This window comes from Pholcus phalangioides, unplaced genomic scaffold (genome assembly GCF_987345545.1).
Source record: "Pholcus phalangioides strain wild (caught in Gottingen) unplaced genomic scaffold, Ppha-v1.0 ptg000015l_1, whole genome shotgun sequence".
In the NCBI taxonomy this organism is placed as follows: domain Eukaryota; kingdom Metazoa; phylum Arthropoda; class Arachnida; order Araneae; family Pholcidae; genus Pholcus; species Pholcus phalangioides.
In genome coordinates this window covers 86,644,205-86,666,337 of record NW_028301608.1, presented here as the reverse complement: position 1 = coordinate 86,666,337, position 22,133 = coordinate 86,644,205, and the positions used below count along the sequence as shown (strand labels likewise).

Below are 22,133 nucleotides of genomic sequence, written 5' to 3'. Positions count from 1 at the left end.
TGACGTCTTATTCTAGTGGATCTCCTAACACGCATAGGTAGCTTTTAATCTGGTTCTGGCTCCGGGGCTGTAGCTCTGATATCCTCAGGGTGTTACTCTAGAAAGCAAATTGCAATTGTTTTCATGCTCAATCCATTGGTAAATTGACTTAAATTGGTACCCATTAGTAATTGACATTGGTATATAAATTTGTTTAGTTATTGAAATAAGAAATTAGCTTTTTAATTCGTCACAATGTTCTAACAAACCCAATTAGAAAGTTGTTGCCTTGTCTGTCCTGACCCCCCCCCCCCCAAAAATACACGTTTTTAAGTGAAGTTCAATATTTGCTCTAATAGTTGAATTCGAAAATCTCTGGAAATGAAGGGAAAAACCGCATAAACAAACGGAGAAGATCATTTTAAACTTCATATGCTGTTCTTTCCCTCATTTCCAGCGATTCCCAAATTAAAATATCTCGGCGAATATGGAACTTAAGAACATGGATTTTTTTCGTTGTGCTCAGGGGAAACGGAAATAATTTTCTAATATGGTTTTCAGAACAGGGTGAAGAATTAAAAAAAGTTAATTTTTTTTCACTTCAATAACTAAAAAACAACTTGCAATGACGTATGAGAGGTCTACACACACACGTTATTTGAATAATTTTTTTTTAATTGGAAGTATGCTTCTAGAACCAACGGTTTGCGAGTTAATGCAGGATGAAGGGACTTTCTTATGCACTCTTATATTCATTTTTATTTTTCATCATATAAATTGAATTATTCGATATTTTCAGAATGTATGTGAAAAACATTCAGGATTTTAATCCTTGTGATAGAAAACACAGATATATATGTGAGAGGGGGAAAATAAAATTTTTCCACTTACGTTTCACTCTTGCTTCGGCTACACTGGTTGCTTTACCAGCTGTATTTGAGGCAACGCAACTGTACATTCCGCTATCACTTTCTGACGATTTGGTTATAAAGATGGATGGCCTTCCTCTAGTTTTCGAAATAGCCAATCCCGGCTTCTCAACAATTTCAACTCCATTCTTAAACCACTGGATATTTGGTTCTGGAGTGCCTGCAGGATATAATAAAACATGAATGTAGAACAGTAAACCCAAACTCACCATATAAATCATTATCATTTGAATGAAATCAAAATGAATTTTTGGAATCTGTTAGCAATGAAATTTCAGGCCAGTGTGGAGGCTAATTTTAGAACTTCCCCTACTATCACATGACAGTTTTAATAATTATCTCTTTCCTAATTTAAAAAAATTATTGATAGCAAAATTAAATGTTCTTAACCAATCCTTTCAAAATTTTGGGTTCAAAACAGCAAAGGATTTAATTTACAAAGTTTTTACGATAAAACTTAGTCATTGTAGTGATGATAGATCATTCCTAATTATCTGATTGCCCCATCCTATCTGGATAGGAACATAAAATAACACAGAAAAAGTTTATGTGAAATGAAGAACTTTATGGAAAAATTGGCTACGATAATATTTGCTTGCAAGATTTACTATATGAACACATGAATTTCTACACAAAACGCCTATCGTAACTTCCTGCTTATAATACCCGGCAAATGTTCGCAAGTTCTCTACCGCAAAGGTCTTTGGTCAGAGAAAATATTTTATCGTACAATACGAAAATGCAAATTTCATTTATCATTAATGAAATCCTAAGGGAGGTGTTGTTTGCTCCGTTTCTGAAGGTACACTGTCGATTTTTCTACACACACATGTGTACGCCATCTATAATCATGAATAGGCCTATTGTTTTCAAATTAACCTTTTAAACACTAATTTTCATTAAAACCTACCGTTCACGGGTTATAGGCAGGGAAATACGGTATCACTGTTTTGAACTTTAATGTCCTTTTCGTCACCCTTAAATATTGATTATTGTTGTTGGTATCGCGTTTTCATTTTGAAAATAATAAATTCTATGTATAGGGTGTCCCATAAAATCGTAAATAGTTTAAAAATTCATAAAAATTGAAGGAATTTGTATACTTGAATGCGGTTTGTGAAAAGTTATTCTCACGAGGGAGATTTCTGTATAGAAAAAATAGTTAAAATTCTTTTCGATAGAGGACACTGTAAGAAGGTCCGACAGGAGTGACTGAATTTGAAATTTTCTTCAATCAATTTTGTGTCGAAAAGTACGTAAATCTTCAGCCGGCGATTCGTGGATGAGGTAAAACAAGTTTTTCAATGGTGCTTTATTCACCAATGTCAGCATTACAGTGAAAACCTCATGTTAGGAACAGGAAAATTCAGAGATGATTTTGTTAATCGCATACCCTGCATTTTAAAGAACTCTGATTTGCATATTTCCTGTGATTTGCTTCCGTGCAGCGAGTGCTCCCTATCGTCAAAAATTTGAACTTTTTTTTTTTCGCTATCAACAAAAATCCTGCTTCGTGAGAATAACTTTTTCGCAGCAAACTGCTCGCAAACAGGCTAGAGTCTGAAGTCTGAGTAATGTGCGAAGAGACCCGGCCAGTTCACGAAGACTTCAGACTTCGACAGAGAGACACTTATATATACGTTTAACTTTACCTTCAACTAGTCCTTCCAAAAGCAGTTTTTCTCCTTCGTTAACGAGAGCAGTAGACACGGGTTTTGTGAACTTCGGAGGAATAGATACAGACTCAGATACTGATGTAACTGTAGAAGAATATGTCTCAATCACAGGCTTTGTTATGATTTTTGTTTCAGTCTTAGACATGATTTTCTCCGATGCTGAAGGTTCAGATGTATCATCATATGAATCGTCAACCTATGAGACAAATATGAAAATGGAATATTTATGATTTCATAAGCGGGACAGCCAAAAAATAGAGGAAATTGTATTCATATATATATATATATAAAAGAATAAATAAATTTCTGAAATTTACCTCAGACATGGATGTTATTGTGCATTTTTCGACAACCCTGGACTTTTTGGACATGATCATTGTCTGTGCTCTGAAAAGCAAAATCGTGAAAAACAAAAAAGATTTTATCAATAATTCACATGTTAATGATGATTCAATAAAAAAAAAATTTCATAACATCAAATGGAATGTCACAACTTATACACAAAGTATTCTGATAGTAGTAATTTAACATATATTTTGAGAATGAAATACGCAAATAAACTAATTTATTAAGTTAATAAAAAAACACTCACGTTTGTGCCTGGTAGACTTCAGGAGGTGGGCCAGATTCTACAGGAAAAAGAAATAATATTGAATAAATGGATATATTTGCATTGACATTGAAGAGAAATAATATAGTAATAAGTCAGCATGGAGTTATTTGAACTATCTAATACAGGAGTGCACATCTTCCGGCCAGCGAAATGTGGTTTTATGCACCACTATGAAAACTATGCCTTGTTGAATACGGGGAGTTCTGTTAGAAAACTATCAATATTCGCAACACATTAAGTACCTAGAGACTGACCATATTTTTTCTAAAAAAAACGGGAAATAGGGATTCATACGGGATATCTCTAATTAAAAACAAAATCACCAAAAAAATTGTCAAATGCAAGTAAAGTTACCAATTAAAGCCAAAAAAAAATTGTCTAAAGTAAGTAAAGTTGTTAATTAAAGCCAAAAAGATTGTCGAAAGCAAGTAAAGTTGCAAGTTACAGTCAAAAAGAGAAAAATTGTCGGAGGCAATTAAAAATTGAAGTTGTCATCTATCACTGAAATTTCTGAAAAATCGCCGATGGTGGGATATTGCAAATCACAATGGGTAAAAATGTGATTCATATTTATATATATTGGATATTTCATTACGTATATAAATTCGCCGTATAAATATCATAATAATTTTTAAAAGCCAATTTTGGATGAAAATATAAATATAAAATTTAAAATGAACGAAAAGGCATATTTATTACCTTCAATATGCAATAAAGCGGATGATTTTGCAACACCAGCATTATTTTCAGCTGCTACAGTGTACCTCCCACTATCTGTTTTTGTCACAGAGGGTATGTAGAGCGAATGATAATCCCCATTTTCTAGCATTTGGTGGTTATTATCCATGGCAAGTGATTTTCCCTGAAATTCCCATTTCACCTGTGAAGAAGCGAATTCAAAATTATATATAAGCATCATTTGTATACTACTACACCTTACTTTATTCAATGCAACCACTTATAACATTATTACCCATGACGAATATACCAAAATCCTATATATCTGCTGAAAAAATGTTTTTGAACAAACCTCACACATAAAACTTTTTAATAATTAAAATAACTAAATTAAATAATTAAAAAATAATTAAAATAATTAAAATAATTAAAATAATTAAAATAATTAAAATAATTAATAATAACTTAATAATGATAATCATAATCAAAATTATTAATGCATAAAATCAGTAGTATTATTTTTCAAAAATGTATTTTCTTGAACTTAAACAAGGAGAAATGAATATTAAGTTGGGGCATTTCTAAATTCATTCCGAAAATTGATATTTCAATAAATATATTTCTAATTCTCATAACCCACCTTTGGTTTTGGATGGCCGATAACAGTGCATTCGAATCTTGCAGGTTTTCCAATGTCAGCTCTCACTTCATCTAAAGTCTTTAGGTATACAGGTGGTGAGTCTGGCATTGAAACGTATGTAGAAGCCTGTTGAACAGGGGGTGAAACCTTGAGCGAACAGAAGCTCTGTGCTTGCCCAGCAAGATTCTGCGCAGTTACAGAGTAAGATCCTCCATGATGTGGTTTCACAGAATGAATTGCTACACTTGCATATCCTGTTTTGGATGCTGAAAGCTGCAATTTTGAGATGAAAGCTAATTATTTTTTTTAACTTACGGAAAATAATTACAGTCATAACTTGTTGTAATGTCTTTCACTTTCATTATCATCCTACTTATAATGTCAGTTTTTGAAGAATCGTGCACATTGAGCCTACTCATCATCGAATGATAATGCTTGAGTTCATTTTTGCTCAGTTCCTGTTTGTGATGAAATACAGAGATCTGAATGCATAGGGTGTCCCATAAATTCATAAATAGTTTAAAGACTCATAAGAATTGAACGAATCAATATATTTGAATGCGGTTTGTGAAAAAGTTATTCTGATAAAGGAGGATTTTTTTCGTACAGGAAAAAAAAATTGTTCTAAATTTTCGTCGATAGAGGGCCATGCACGAAACGAATAAAGACTTCTGGAACTTTCTTCAATCGCTTCTGTGACCAAAACATTCGTCAAGCTGCAGCCGGCGATTCGTGGCTGAGATAAAACAACTTCACCAATTTGTTTTATCTACCAATAGGAACATCATAATGAAAACCTTATGTAAGCACCAGTAACAGGAAAAATCAGAAATGAGATGATAATCGTACACTCTTCATGTTATAATACATTGATTTTCATACTATCAGTCATTCACTTTCGTGCAGCGTCCTTCATCGACGAAAATTTTTTATGAAAAAAAAAATCCGTCTTCGTGAGAATAAATTTTTTGTAAACTGTTTTCAAATAGCAATGCCTTCAATTTTTACGAACTTTTAAACTATTTACGAATTTATGAGACACCCTGCGTATTTCTTAAAAGCATGTTAAATATCTATCTATAAGTCAGGAAAGTTACATATAAAAGCAATTTCAAAAATCTATAATCAATAGTACTGACTCAAAATTTCTACAGGGTGAGGGACAGAGGCTGTGAGATGAATAAAGAATTGACAATGCAATTTCTTGAAAGGTATTTAGTTTTCAAAAAAAAAAAAAAAAAACTTTCTTTTCATCTATATTTATTACACGGTTACAGCAATGAGTATGAATATGTAAAAAAACCTGGTTTGATGGTTCGTTAATGTCACTGTATTTCCTAAAGACAACCCTGTTTATGCTCTGAATAAAAATATTCTGCAGCGTCGACAGATTAACATGGGCTCCCGGGAAAAGAGATTTTCTGGAATCCCCACCTAGCTAGAAGTATTTGCATACCTATTTCCACAGTTACTATAGAAAATCCCGGTACCGAATCTCAGTATCACGAAGCCCCCTCCTTCAGTACCAGTGGCCGCGTCCGGATGGGCCCATTTGTTAAGATGGCCCTGAATACCAGCTGATTACATGATTTCAAGAAGAAAAACACTTACCTCGTAATCATTAGATGAAATAATTTCTATGCCATCTTTAAACCATTTGAAAGAAATTTCTCCATCACCAGTCACCTGACATTCAAGTTTTGTTGAACGACCTTCAGAAGCACAGACGTCTTTCAACAGCTTGATGAACTTTGGCGGATTATTACCGAGAGTTAGGATAATATCTTTTTTAGTCAAATGGCTGTAAATAAAGGTTCGGAAAATTATATATATTTTCTTGCAATTTCAACGTTTTTTTATGAGCATTATAAACATTCAGTAGAATTTCGAAACATCATAAAAAAAAGAATTTGCAAAATTAGTAATTTTTAAAATTTCTCACCTTTTGTCTTCCGCTATGGTAGCAGCAGCTAGAAAAAGTAATGAAACATTTGGTTTATCATATATTTTTGCAGGTAGGTTGATTCAGATCAAGCACATTATAATTAAAATTATAATTGAAATGCATAAATCATTGAATAAAACATTCTCTATCGCTTCTTAACTTGTTAATTAAAGTGTTAACAGTGTAGTTTGACATTTTTTAAATATCTTTGAAAGACAATGCTTTTAAACGTCCAGTAGTCAATAAGTTAATAATTGCCACCTTTGAATCACATTCTGAATCTTTTTTATACATACATAATAAGTGCAAGTGGAGCCGATTTATATAATGTGGTTTCCTAACTTTAAAGCAAAAATAAAATAAGGCTTTCCTATACGTCATTTTTGCAAACACATAGTAAGGTATTATATTCGCTAATACTTATCACTTGATTTGTGTGATATTTACCCCCGTTTTTCTTTCCAATGAATTGTGAAAAAAATATTTATAAATAAAGAAGAATTTATAAAAAAAAATTGAATTCATGTTAGCGAATTTCATAAACATAATTTTCAATTTTGTAGTCACTAACTAAATTTATTATTTTTTAAAACTATTGACCATGTCTATCAGGGCTGGACAAATCTATTGCCTGACATGCTCATGGCATTAAAAATTCTTACCGTGTATACATTTCTTTCAGCCACATGCCCGACGCGAGCACATTGGAAAAAAAATTAAAGCGCTTTCATGTTCTTGATTATGATATTATCGACGGTGATGCAAGTGTTTCTCCAATATTCCCTTCCTTGCAACATTTTGAAATAAAGGCCTTGAAAGACTATTTTTTTATGTTACTGAAAGAAATAACCGCAAGGTCGGAATTAGTCATTTCACGACTCACCACAATAACTGTATGGATGCGTAATAAGGAAAATATGGGTTTTAATATATATATAGCGTGTCCAGAAAACTTCCTGGTTCGGGGGGGGTGGGTGAGGGCAGTTAAATCAATAGCATGTGTAAAATGGGTACATCGTTTGTATACTTTTCCTAATTGAAGTATGTTTCCATAACCACCTGAGAAGAAAAAGGCTTGGGCAAGGACTTCCTGGATGCAGAATAAGGTGTGTTGACCGTAACTCCTAAATAAATTAATTGTTATTTAAGGGCTACTAATTATTATTCAATTTTCATCTAGGACTTCGTTTGGCAGTTGCAAGGTGGATTATGCAACTAATTTTAATCTTTTTTTTCACAGTCTGGTGCTGCTGCGTCCTTCGCATCTGCCCAAGTCAGTTACTGGAACGTAAATCATATATCAACAGCCACAGTCAGATTCAGATCACATAAGGCCGATTCTGAAGATTTATATTAAAAATTTGTGTAGTTATCATGATTTTTTTTGAAGACGATTATGTTGACAACTGTTACATGAAACTATTTTGTGCGTTTTGTTTAACAATGAGAAATAATTTTTACAATGAACTAAGTAAATCCAGTAAATATATTTATAATATTTTCCGGATGTGTAAAATATTGATTCGATCATGTATTTTTTCAAGCCCCATATGTGGCCGGGCGGCATGTAAATATGTGGGGATTTGTCCAGCCCTGCCGAGGTCTATACTGTATTGGGATTTATTTCACAATGGTGTGAACTAAAATACTAAAATGTATATATCAACTTTTGTTTACAAAAGTAGAAAAAAATCTACATGGATATCATTAAATTGAGCAGTCCGTGAACATTTATTTTAGTATAGTTATAGCGTGATTTTTGAATACTAAAACCTACATTGAACATTCAACTGGCATTGACTAGAAGCTTCGCCACCGGAATTTATAGCTACGCATCTGTATGTCCCAGCATCCTCCAAGTATGCGACCTTGATTATGAGGGTGCATCTGTCACCTTCAAATAGCAACTGAAAGTCGTCAGATTCTTTCACAGGTTTACCATTGTGATACCAAATAACCTGTGCATGCAAGAGAGGAAAGAATTAGTTTTATATAGGTAAAAAATGACGATGTGTGAGTCAACATAAAAATAAAATGAAATACTATGTATACTATATTAGAAAGATTTCGACCTCTGGTTCTGGTTGGCCCACTATGATGCAGTCCATACGAACTTTGTTGCCTTCTTCTACAGTCTGGTCGACAAGATGTTGCCTCACTTGCGGTTTTGCTGGTTCTATGTCTGAAGCCATTTCTGAATCACTGAAGGAAAATGAACAATAAAGTACACTCTGCGTGAAATAATATAAATTCAACTTAAAACAAGTTTCGATGTTAAACATAAGTTTGGGGGAGAACTTTTTTTTGTACATAGAATTAGATATTTAATATTTGATTTTAAGCATAATAATATCAAAAACCTTACGAAGTCTCCAATGGTAATCTTCCTTTCACAGAAACGTTGCATGTTGAAACAGCTTCTCCAGCTTTATTTCTAGCCACAACCGAGTAAGATCCTGCGTCTTTTGGAAATGCTTCTGTTATAACCAAATTTGCATTTTTTCCATCAAACTGCATCTGTAATGAAGAGAAGCACGAATTTAGAACCTTCTCCGAAAACCATTTTGAACAGAGGAAACATCAGTAAAGAATGCGTTTGCACCGAACATGTTGCAAAAATTAGGTAGGCATAGATAATTGATTTATAATTGACAAATATTTAATTTAGGAAATTATTTATAATCCTCTTCCCAATAGAATATTGAAAAATATCACGCATTTTGAATGTTTAGCAAATGGAAATTTTGATAAAAAATCTAAATCCTCATACTTTAATGTCTCGGGTTTCTTTGATAGCCTTAGAATTGTGTAGCCACGTGATTTGTGGTTCTGGCTGACCCGTCAGGACACATTCTAGTCTTAGTTTTTGGCCTGCTCGAGCCATGACGTTAGAAAGTTGAGTTACAAAAGCGGGCCTCTCTGACGGTAAGGATGCTAGAAGAGAAAAATAATTTGTTCATTACTTGAAAACACATATACAATTTTCAACTCGAACCAAGCTGCAAGTCAACAGTACCTTCCAACTTCATAACTCGTGAGTCACAAAATATTATTTCCTGCCAACCCACTAATCTTTGATTTTAATAGTCAGTAAAATCGCCCAATAAACTGAACTTGAATAAACGCAAAAATTATTAAAAAATTATCACTTAATTGGTTATAAGAACAGTTTTATAAAGCTGCATACCGAGGCACACACAGACTCTGCCACGATGCTGGGCTGCAGAAGATCTCTGCAGTGGGATAAGTTCGGCGGCAGAGTTCTGGTGTTCATTAATTTAGTAATGTTTTCTATTATAGCGAATTACCTGGTGTACTCTCCACAATACACTCCCCCCCCCCCCCGATATTTTCAAGTCCTCCTTTATTGTTTTTAATCACTTCACTTCATCAAAAGAGCTTCATAAACGACACACTAGTGTTATTAATTGCTCGCTATCTAAATAGAAATACAAATACAGATATACAACTGGCAAAATGCCCAACGAGGTAGCTGAAACAATATGCCCATAAAAATATGGATGTCAAATGTAACAAAAATAAAGCAACCCAGTATAAAAGCATATACGTATCACGAAAGAAAATAAAATGTAGACATTTCCCCCATGCATTCGCGTATTACGCATCACGCCACATTTTTAATTTTTAAAAATGCAGGATGTTTCAAAAAGAGACACCCGATTTGAAATGCGTATATTACGAAAAATATTGAATACATAGATACTTAAGATTAATTTTATATCACATGGCTAATCAAAGTTTTTTTTACAAACAAAATTAAAGGTGCTCAATATGTCCTTGGGATGCACGGCATATGTCTATACGGTAGTCAAATTCGTCCCAAACTTTTCCCGAGCATGTTTGCATCCACTGCTTCTACGGCTGCTGTTATGCGTATCTTCAGTTCGGCTAATGTAGCTGGAAGGGGAGGCACATAAACGTAGTCTTTTATACACCCCCATAAGAAGAAATTGCACACTGTGAGGTTCGGCGATCTTGGAGGCCAGTTAACTCAATCGTCAGGTCCCGTACGGCCGATCCATCGTTTAGGAATACGATTGTTCAAAAATTCTTGAACGTCCGAGTTCCAGTGTGGTAGTGCCCCGTCCTGCTGGAAAATGAAGGCATCCGAATCCGTTTTTAACTGTGGGAAAAGTCAATGTTGACAAACACTGAAGTTGAGGCCGAAGGAAGAGCGGTAGTGCTATCTGTCGGCAACTGCGTGAAACTCGAGATTCCCCTCTTTCTACCTATACATTATTCGATCAAAGCGGATTTTTAATCCGTTTTGAATAGTTATGTTTTTTTGGAGCGGATGATTCTTTTTGAAACACTCTGTATATTTCTTGCTTTCATTATAGTTATTCCCGTTAAAATATGATCAGTCGAATTTGCTCTGATTATACACGACATCAGCCCTACTCGACATCACAGTAGATTTTTAATATAGTTATACATATTACCTACTTGTGTTTTGACAAGAATATTTATTTTAAAATTATCAACAGCAGCAAAAACATGCGTCTACCGAAAAACCTTAAAATTTTCTGAACTGCCTAATATTTTCGGCCACAGTCAGGTTTCTATCAAATGGGATGTACTATATGAACCTCAAACAAGAGCGAACTATCGAAAGTAATAAATAGTACCATCGGGTTCATTTAGATCACCAGAACGTGTAAAAACATCATAAATTTCATATGAGAAAATCTAATGATAATTTTTGATTATCAGTCACGCCTATCGATTCCTGAATGATCATTAAATGTTTTATATATATATAATGTATATTTTTCGTGCGTTCTCTCCCCATCACCACGACTTATGCCGATAGCGGCCAGGGTTAAAAGTTGAGCCAACGTTGATGAATGGGGAAGAAACGAGGCAACAATGAGGGCGGATTTTGATCATGATAATAACGTTCCTTTAATTTTTTTTTCAAATAATGAATTTTATTCTCTTCTACAGGGGAAAAATATTTAATGTATTCTAATGACAGTCTTTGTAATCGTTAGTTGTGTGAAGAAAATCCCTTTAAATATCAATGCAGTCGAACCCCGATTATAAAAGAATCACTACTACTACTGAACCATACATGTACCTTGTCGTTTTGCGTTCCAATCTTCGCGAAGTGTGAGTCCGTAAGAACTGTTCCTCGTGCTTTTCGTCGACAATACCCTGGTGTTGAACTTCCTACCGCTCAGAGCATTAGGCGATGGTATAAAAAATTTCGAGAAGCGGGTTGACTGTGTAAAGGGAAATCCCCTGGTCGTTGCTGCGTGTCAGACGAAAATGTGGAGCGCATCCAACAGAGCTTCGCAAACGTGCAAACGCAGAGTGGATGCAAATGTGCTCGCAAAAGTTTGAGACGAATTTGACTACCGTTTAGACATATGCCGTGCATACCGAGGTGGACATATTGAGCACCTTTAATTTGGTTTGTAAGCGGTTGATTCTTTTTGAAACACCCTGTATTGTTTCAGTATTTATTTAAACTTACTTTTGACATCGAGCGATACGCTACATGCAACCTGCCCCGCTTGATTGACAGCACGGCAAGTATACCTTCCAGCATGATCAACACCCGTTTCCTCGAGTCGTAATATGCAATTACCATTGTTGTATGTGAGGAAATAATCTGGGGAACTATCGATGCATATATCATCCTTGAACCATGAGATCAAAGGGAGTGGGTTTCCGGATACCTGGCACTGAAACTGATGCTCTTCACCCTCCATTACAGTGGCATCTGATGGTTCTTTTATGAAATGTGGCGGTATCAGACCATCAGGAACACGAGTTTCTAAGAGGAATAAAATAATTTGTTATACGCAAGTAATAAGATATGGGGTTGAAAGATAATGCAAATTAACTTCCATGGATATCATAAACCATTAAAATATAGTCGAACTTAGATCAAAATTTTCAAAGTATTTTTTTTATTCTGGCTAACAGACTACATTTTATAGTTTAATAGTGTTGTTTCACCTTTAACCAGAAGATTCCCTTGTGTCTCAGCAGTGCCAGCTGAATTAACGGCTCGACAAGTGAATCGAGCTGTATCCTCAGAAAAGGTTTCTTCAATGGTGAGTACACACAAACCATTTTCATATTTGGTTTGATAATCTAGGTTCGTATGAGCTAGGATGCCATCTTTGAACCACTGAACCTATCAATGAAAAGTTAAATTCATCAAAATATTTCCAAGATATTTTCATACATGATGGTTACCATTTAAATGCATTGTAAGAATTTGTATAAATACAACATTACAACACCTTTTACCATATTTTCAACTAATTGATTTATTCAGTAGTGGACTCGAGTTTTTCACCTATGGGAATTTTATGCTATATTATAAAATTATTTGTAATTATTGCTGAAAATTGAGTGTGGTGCATCTTTTCAAAGATTTTGTACAAGTAACCAAAAAAAAAGACTGGAGTTAAAAAAAACTAACTGAAAATGAACAAAAATTTCACATTTATTAAACTGACCTCAGGTTCAGGATAACCTTCGACCTTGCATTCAAATGAAAACCTGGTTCCTTCAGGAACTTCAGCATCATGAAGAGGCATAATAAATTTTGGTGGAAAGTGAGCTCTAGCCGGTGGTGATGGAGGAACAGCTACCTTTATCTCTTCTTTGACTTGCGGCACGGCTTTTGCAGCTGCTTCTGCCGCTTTGGCTGCCTCTTTTGCAGCTTCAGCAGCGGCCTTTGCAGCTTCAGCTTCAACCTGAGCTGCGTGTAATGCAGCGTCAAGTTCTTCCTGAATTACAAAATACGAACACTTTACTAATATTTTGCAAAAGTCAATTAAAGTTACGAAAACAAACAAAAAGGATATAGTAGTCAAAAGGGATGTAAGTAAATGAATCTGTGAATTTGTAGAATAAGAATGTATAGATTCTCGATAATCCGAGGTAAACGGACCGAATTAGTGAAAATTCGGATTATCCGAAAAAGAATAGAAAAACACTTTCAAGTTGGCGGAGATCATCCTTATGTTTATTTTATGTTAAATACACCTTAAATCGTGCAGTAAAAATTATAAGAAAATACAAGGTCCACATCCCTTGGTGATCGAGCTAGTTGGAACTAGATCATCTGATGAAATTGTTCTAACCTGTTTTCTTTGGACCTACGTACTTACTCACTTGCATACTTACTCTTACCTCTTTAATTCTTCATTGACGGGCTCAATTAATTAGAATAAGGCTACTAAAATCCATGTTCTTTTTATAACGGGGGCTCCAACCCTGTGACCCCGACATGAAAATATGATTTTTTTCACTATAAATTTATGATAGAAGACCTGGCCTGAGGTCTCACTAAAGATCTCGGCAAAAAGCCCTTCAGTAATAAACGGAGATATGAGGCAAGTCCTCTTCAATCTACAAATACTGACATTCCAAAGAAAATGGAACAAAACGCGTTCTCGGCGTAAAACAGAAAGAGTGAGGTTTTTTTGGGAAAACATTTCGAAAAATTCCAGCACCTCGAATTATCCGAAACCTCGAACTTTCGGGACTCGAATTATCAAAACTCTACTGAGTGACGAATCTTCAACCTCATTAACATTCTTTTCAGTAGAAAGAAAGAAATTCTACTAAAATTTTAAAATAACAAAAATTTTATTACTAAAATCCAAACCATTCAATGCTAATCATTTTAAATGACTACCAATTTTTCTCAAAAAAAAAAAAAATCTTCCATGCTTTAGTAAAGGAATCAGACATACTTTTTCTTTTGCTTCTTTCACTTTTTCAACTTCTGCTTTCTTGATATTTTCAGTTAAAACCTCAAGTTCGTGTCCAATTACTGTAAATGAGTCCAACATGTCCTTATTTTTATTTGTCACATGCTGTACAGTTGGATGAGCCTTCTCACCTAAAGTAAAATGCGTATTTTACTTTATGTATGCGATTTTTTATATATGGAATTCAAATATGAACTTTGAATAATTATTCAAAAGAATTTAAAAAAAGGTACATATAGCTGTATAAAATCTGGAAATTCTAAATTCTCTGAAAAATATAAATAAAGAAAAAATATTCAGGTGAATAACTTTGCAAAGAAAAATGCCACGAATTCATTAGAATAGAAATATAGGTTTGAAAAGCTTTTAAACTTTTCTCAAAGAATTCGTAATTATTAGTTTAAAAATTTATAAAAATTGAAGGTATTGGTAAATTTGAATGCAGTTTGCGAAAAATTATTCTACCTAGTGGGAAGGGGATTTTTTTTTTATGGTGCAGAAAAAAAATTAGTTCAAATTTTTGTCGAGTTCACTGCATGAAAACAAATCACAGAATTTTTGAATTGAACCTTCCTTCAACTCTTCTGTGTCGGAAACGTTCGTAAACCTTCGCTCGGTGATTGAGTGAGGTGAAACTACTTCACCAATAGTGCATCATCCACAATGTCAACAGCACAATGAAAACCTTATGTAAGCGCCAGTCACAGTAAAATTCAGAAATGAACTGTTAATCGTACACACTGCATTTTGTAGGGCTATAATTTTCATATTTACAGCGATTTGCTTTCATGGAGCGCCCTCTATCGGCAAAATCAGAACTAATTTTTGTGTTTAGAAAAAAACCTACAACAGCAACAACAAATATGTACCCACAACAACGACACTCGTGAAAATATCTTCGTCACAACTGCATTTAAAAATACCAATTTCTGCAATTTTCATGGATTTTTAAACTATTTTCTTTTAACTAGAAAATGTAGGACTTGTTAAGTTTATTCATATTACATATGCAAACTTAAAAGGTCTCTGATATATTACATGTTTTGAAAAGTGTTTGTAAAGAGAAACATCTGAAACCTGCAAAAGGATTAACAGTAATTAAATACAAATACAAGGCCACAACAGGCAAAATGCCCAACGAGGTGACTGAGAATCAGATGTCCATAACAAAATGGGGAACAAAACTGAATATAAATGAACAAAATATATAGTCTGTCAACTAAATAATCTTTTTATCATGGGTTAGAATTGAAAATATCTATTGAAAAATCTAAAGCTACATCACCATTTATATTTATTATTGGTTTTTTCTTACGGCATTTTATTTTACATGAAAAACTTACAAGAAATGGAATAAAACATTCTGTTAACCCTTTAAGCGTTTTTTTTAAAATTTCCTGTTCCGCATTTTAACTGCCACGTTTGAAATTGCGAAACCTTCCCAAATTGCGCCGTATTTTGAGAGGAATTTTTTTCCAATTGCAAGCAGATTATACAGCTTTCCCCCCCAAAAATAAGTTACTCCTCCAATCGCTTTTATTTCTCTGACTATGATACAAAAACACCTACCATGTGTTGTGGCTTACTAGGAAGAGAGATATTTGTTTTAAGCCAGGTTTTCCTAAGAGAAGAATTTCTACGCCGTGTGTGCAGCGTGAAAATGCTGATTGGTTAAAAACCTGAAATTCAGGTTGTTTGACCAATCAGCGTTTTCACGCTGCACGAGCTGCAGAAACCTGCTACTGGAAAAACCTGGCTTAAAACAAATATTCTCTCTTCCTAGTAAGAAACAACACATGGCAGGTGTTTTTGTATCATAGTCAGGGAAATAAAAGCGATTGGCGGAGTAATTATCTGCAAAAAAAAATATTTTTGTATCATTTATACTGAGCGTATATTTGTTTCTTTTCTCGCTCCTTCTTTTTATCTAATGCTGAACAATTCAATTCAATTTTATTCATAAATACAGAAAATACAGAACAATATAAGCGTTTGAAGTCGAGACATGGCTCTTTCTAGCAATCACAATTTTTTTGGGTTTTAGATATTAATTGTAAGGATTTGATTCAGAATTAGATAAGATAATAATAAATGACAAAAAAGACGAAAAAAACCAAAAGTAAAAAAAAGGAAGGATTAAATCGCTTCATACCATGCAACTGTATGGACAGAGATGATATTTTTCTAATCCTTTCTTCTTGTTCATTCCTTCCTTTGTTCAAGAAATCTTTGATTTCATTGTTCAAGTCATTTGCTTCATTTACATTTCTGCACATTGAAGATCGCCTTGCAATAGAAACAAGTATACGGCTGCCTTCTTTCAGCCATTCTTCTGACTGTGAAAAAGAAAATTTTTTCTAATAAATATTCAATGCATATTTTATTATACAAAGATTTTGTTGCCTCCATAAATCAAACTTTTTCTCCTACGAGATTTGATAATTCCAAATACGGCATGTATGTCACGGGCAATGATAAATACGGTTATTATACATGATGACCCACCATTTTGGTAAGTTTGATAAATTTCCCTAAATTTATCACTTTTACCGACGATTATGCATAATACTCAAGCGTTGTTGGTACTCCATGATGAATAGTACTAAATTCATCACATTTGCCGGTTAATATGTATAATCGCCTTTATATTTTGGTAAATATGATAAATTGGTCCTATTTTTGTGATAAGATTTATTATTTAGATGACCACACTACTGAGCCAGAGTCTGAACGGATATAATGAACTCTAATTTGACGAATTTTGCCGAACATCCCTGAAATAGCTGCTATTTCATGAATTCCGATATAAGACCTCGATATAATGTACTCCCATTTCACAGATTTTACGATTTCACCCCGATACATACTATAATTGAACGAATTTTAAAATCGTAACCCGATATAACGATCTTTGATTTAACGAATTTATGCAAGTTTTTGTGCGTATACAATCAGACCTCAATATAACGAACTGTTATTTAACAAATTCTACAATCGGACCCCGATATAATCGATTTCATTTTGACGAATTCTACAATCGGACGCTGATATAACGAGAACTCTTATTTATAAAGTTTTACGATTGCACTCCAATGTAAAAAACTCTCCTTTGACAAATTTCACGATCGTGCCCCGATTATACGTATCAACGTATCCTGCTATCAGATTATTATTGAACCAGTTTTTACGCATAGTAAGAGATTTATCAAATTTACCGTAACATACACGCTAATATTATTCACAATTATATAGAAAGGTATTCACTCTTACACAATCTAATAACCAGCTTGCATACCCCCCCCCCCCCATAAAAAATGGCTTTTTAGCAGATATACACGTTACTCACCTCTTCAACTAATTTAAAGTATTCAATGGAAAGATCTATCATTTTCCTGTTACTAGACACTTGTGTCTGAAATGTTGACCATTTGTTCTGCATGCTCTGGATTTGTTTATGAACCAAGCTCGTGTCTACCTTTTTCTCCTCTATCATTTTTTCTGCTGTGCTAACAAAGTGTTTGATCCTAACTTCAAGAATCTGCAATGAAACATCAATGATTACTCAGCTTGAATGGGAAGACAAATTTAAACAAACAAGCGCCTGATTTTAGTCACTTCGATGATTTATGCCGCAAAAGTCGTTTTACCTGTATGGTTTTTTCAAACTGTATAAAAGCTTCAGATGTAGTGATAGCACTTGGAAGTGAATCCCCATACTTTTGCTTCATAGAAGTGAGTTGTGCATTCAAGTCTGCTATTTGTTGATTTATCTGAAATTAATAATGCCGTTATACAAGAAATAACCATGTTAAGTTTATCGATTCGTATAAAATGATGTACAGTAAAACCACTCTTAACGGTCACCTCTGTTTTACGGCCAAAAAAAATTTTGCGGTCAAAAGCCTATTTAAATTATAAATTTCGAACCCCCTTCTTAACGGTCACCCTTCGATGCGGTTACAGATATCATTTTCATCATTCGTTCCATTGGATTAAAACCCCTATATGGACACACCAATAGTTGCAATTTTGGTTGAAACAAACTAGATGGGTTGCTCTAGATGGTAGAAAAATTAAAATATTTGATCTACTTTATTGTCTACTTTTGAATGAAATTTAGGCTAGAAGTTTGTTAGTGTTTAGCAACTTCGATGTCAGTTATAGATCTGAAATCACGTGCTGCTGCTGCTGCTGTGCTCGCATATATTACACATGATTCCACACTATTCAATATGGCCAGCTGTACTGATAGTGGGACTCTTATTATCACTAAGAGAAAAAATTAATGTTATCGAATGCAGTGATTTATGACGGTGTCGACAGCAGATTATGTCCCTATAGATAATAATATGAGAATAGGAGATCATATATACCACCGAGAGACTGAGAGAGAAATATCTGCTGTCGTTAAGAAATTAGCAATGTCAGTGTCATATGAAGATGATATAGAAGAAGTGAGAAGTTTGAGGAGCAAGAAATACATTAATTAGCATAAATTAAAAAAATCTGTTTATTATTTATATAGTATTACTATTATTTATTTATTATTATTTATTATAATATAAGATAGCCTATTGATATAAAAAAGGCCAATTTGAAATTTTTAAAAAAAGGGGTTTTTCAAGTAGCCGAGTTTATGGAACATAAACTTTATTTGTATGTAAACACTTTAATTTAAAGTTCACTAATCATGGCCTATGTTTGGGATTCGTATATCAAAATTCAAAAATAAGACAACCCCCCCCCCTTTTCTATTCAAGGAAGATTCAGACACAGTTAGAAGTTATTTTACTCATTTGAAAATTAGGGATAATAGAAAAATGAATGTAAAAAAAATGATAAATAAAGTATAATCATTGCAACTATTTCATTAAAAAAACTGAATTCAGCATCATGAGAACTACCTGTTGCATATCTTGGTTGAATCTACACATATGCAAGTGTCGTTCGAGGCCTTTTCTATGTTCATCCCATGCTGTTTCAAATTTAGATTTTCGGTCTTCATAAATTGAAATAATTTTTTCTTTGTCATATACAGCAGCATCAACAGGTTCCTATGTTGATAAAAAATTAATTATACAGCTCAAATAAGATGCATTATTTTAATGGCCAACAATGCACACAAAAATAATGTTTTGAGTATTAATAAAACTCATAAAATAATCAAATATTTCTCGTGTCCTCACAGCAAATCATCAAATTTAATAGTAATTTTTTTTAAAAATCTCATAGTGTATCAAAGGATAGAAAACCAAGGCTAGTAAGCTATTAAGTACTTGCAAACCATCATGCCCAAATCATTTACTTACATTAAAGAACTTAATGCTCTGAGATTTTGGTTTTCTTAATTTCAAATGTTGATTTTCCGAAGCATAAAAGATAAAATGAATCGGTGAATTTATATGAGAGAAGAGAAATGAAGTGATTTCATATAAGACATCACACAATAAAAAACTCAACTCACAGCCTCATTAATTTTCTTTATAACCTGCTCTCCCTCTGTATGTGTGAATTTGAAAAGTTCCATAACTGTAGGCTTGTTAGCCTTATGTTCATGGAGAAAACTTTCAGTTTTAGATACATCATTTGGCAGAATAGTCATCTTGAACTGAGTTTCTTGTAACTCCACCATCCTATCCAACTGAAGAGCAAAAATAAAAAATAAATAAAAATAAATAAAATCATTATATTTAATGGAAAAAAACCAGAAGCGTAAAAATTAATCAAATTATTAATAGTAAAAGTACCCACATATGTTTGGCAACTATATTATGATTCAATGTTTACTGACTATGTGAATAGTACTACTTATATTTTAGACATTCTCGTGAAACAGTTTAGTTAGTGTAATTTTTCTAAAAGTTAATTAAAAATCTTTAAATACAGAGTTCACGAAAACCTGGTCCCCCAGCATGCCACCCCCGGATATTTCGAGCAAGAAATTTCACCCCTGACGGGGACCAAGTGAGTGTCCGTATGAGTGACCAAATGACAAATGTCTAGGCAACATTTCACTCCATACATTTCGCCCCGGACTTTACTTCCTGCACGGGGCCAAGTAAGGGAGTGAGTGACCGTATGTGTGTATGTGAATGACTAAGTAAGTGGGTGAGTGACCGTATGAGCAACTAAGTAAGTGGGTGAAAGACCGAGTGGGTATGCGATTGAGTGATCAAGTGAATCAGTGAGTTACTGACTAATTCAGAGATTGAATAAATGCATGTATGAAAGACTCACGCACTCGCTCACCAGCTCACTCACTATTCACTTGGCCACTCATACGGTCACTCGACAGCTCCCTTGATCACTGATACGGTCGCTCACCCACTTACCCGGTCATTCTTACGGTCACTCACCCACTCACTCGACCCCGTCCGAGACGAATTTTCCGGATCCATAAATATTGATGGATATACTTTTGAGAAGTGTAAATTTTTTTTGTTTCGAACAATTATACAGCTGTAGGTTATATATAACTGTTATATTGCAAAAATATAAAATTTCCGATTTTTTTTCCACCTACACTTCGCATTATACATTTTCTTGCAAGTACAAATTTTTAACAAGAAGGAAAAAGCAATTTAATTTAGAAGATGACTCTTCTCTAACTTGTTAAAATAAAAAACCAACCTCTTCAAAATTCTTAAAGTAAGTTGTCATCATAGAAATGAGTATTTGATAGTCTGTGAGTTTCTTCTGAAAACTATTATTCATAGTTTGAAGTTCTTCAATGACTTTCTGCCCTTCGGGTTTTGGCTTATCTCTTGGGCATAAGACATCAGACTTTTTCAGAAAATTGTCCATTTCTTGCTGAACAGACTAAGAGGAAAGAATGCAAGAAATTAGAAGCGTCAAGGACAGTGAATGCCTGATTTCAACAACTTTATTAGTGCTAACACAACTGATTTCCATTTCGTTTATGAAGTATGATGGCAGAACTTACCTTTATTTGGGGCAACAAAACTGTCATTCGATTCTCCAGAAATGAAAGTATCGATTCAACTCGGTTGAGCTCCGGTGGTATGATGGGAAACATTTTGCTTTCAAGATCTTTTGCGTACTTGATTACCTTTTTGAGAGATGATAAAGCTATGACATTCACAAATTATATTGTACATATTTTGTAATTAGGTTAATGGTAGTAGATCAATGAAATTTGAACCCTTGATAGTTATAAGACTGCTCAGCGGAAGTCTTGAAGAAAATAACATTGTTATACAGAGCTAAAACCAATTTTTTTTTTTTGAATGTTTCCTACAAAAAAATATCCCCTACTGTGTGTGCCGTCTAAACAGCGTCTTCGTCCCCGGGCAAAATGAAAGAGGGCACCACATATTTACATATTCGTTGTCATAAATCATTGTGCCAGATCTCATCGTGGAAGCCTCTATGCAACGGAAGTCCCCGTGCTGTGTCCGGATGGGACTCGTGTTAAGATGGCCCTGGATGTCCCGTAAAATACACGTTAGTTCTGTAATTCAAGAACTGGGAGTTCTAGTGTACAAAAATTTTCAAAAAAGCATCGTTTCTATAACTTATAATTTCCTCATGATGAAACGGAAAATGACATTAATGAACTTCTTTAGCTTCTGGTTCGAAAATTCGATCTGAAAAAAAAAAAATTCAATATTGCATTACTGCTTCTAAGTTGTTCGATCATCCAAAAGTGGACTGATTTATTTCAAACACACTATCTCGATGGAAATTCAAAATAAAGAACAGCTTTTTGAGCAGGGCCGCAGTGGAAGAAGACAGGTCTAGTGCCCCGGGAGCTGGATTAGATGGGACGACAAATTCACCTTTAAACTTGTCTTTCATCATTATACGGGGGGCACCAAAATGCGTGCTTGCCCCGGGTAGCAAAGTTGCGGCCCTGTTTGCGGGTTTAGAAAAAAAGAAAGTTTTTTTCTTTG

The 22,133-nt window shown here is 34.1% G+C and overlaps 1 protein-coding gene across 6 annotated transcripts in view; it reads right to left on the bottom strand.

Moving 5' to 3' along the window:
• The window catches only part of LOC149076942 (uncharacterized), a 341,983-nt gene that overhangs the window by 247,163 nt on the left and 72,687 nt on the right, over nt 1-22,133 (bottom strand). For all 6 annotated transcript variants that reach the window (XM_089244666.1, XM_089244668.1, XM_089244665.1 and 3 more), the window contains 23 exons: nt 21,164-21,289; nt 20,851-21,039; nt 19,685-19,861; nt 19,125-19,274; nt 17,868-17,990; nt 17,567-17,758; nt 16,373-16,556; nt 14,203-14,351; nt 12,958-13,230; nt 12,449-12,629; nt 11,961-12,263; nt 9,231-9,394; nt 8,826-8,977; nt 8,533-8,662; nt 8,238-8,418; nt 6,458-6,485; nt 6,127-6,316; nt 4,516-4,788; nt 3,897-4,077; nt 3,177-3,213; nt 2,902-2,971; nt 2,561-2,780; nt 871-1,068 (listed from right to left, as the gene is read on the bottom strand). In XM_089244666.1, the coding sequence (XP_089100792.1) occupies nt 871-1,068; nt 2,561-2,780; nt 2,902-2,971; nt 3,177-3,213; nt 3,897-4,077; nt 4,516-4,788; nt 6,127-6,316; nt 6,458-6,485; nt 8,238-8,418; nt 8,533-8,662; nt 8,826-8,977; nt 9,231-9,394; nt 11,961-12,263; nt 12,449-12,629; nt 12,958-13,230; nt 14,203-14,351; nt 16,373-16,556; nt 17,567-17,758; nt 17,868-17,990; nt 19,125-19,274; nt 19,685-19,861; nt 20,851-21,039; nt 21,164-21,289 (3,871 nt within the window). The remainder of the gene's footprint in view (nt 1-870; nt 1,069-2,560; nt 2,781-2,901; nt 2,972-3,176; nt 3,214-3,896; nt 4,078-4,515; nt 4,789-6,126; nt 6,317-6,457; nt 6,486-8,237; nt 8,419-8,532; nt 8,663-8,825; nt 8,978-9,230; nt 9,395-11,960; nt 12,264-12,448; nt 12,630-12,957; nt 13,231-14,202; nt 14,352-16,372; nt 16,557-17,566; nt 17,759-17,867; nt 17,991-19,124; nt 19,275-19,684; nt 19,862-20,850; nt 21,040-21,163; nt 21,290-22,133) is intronic.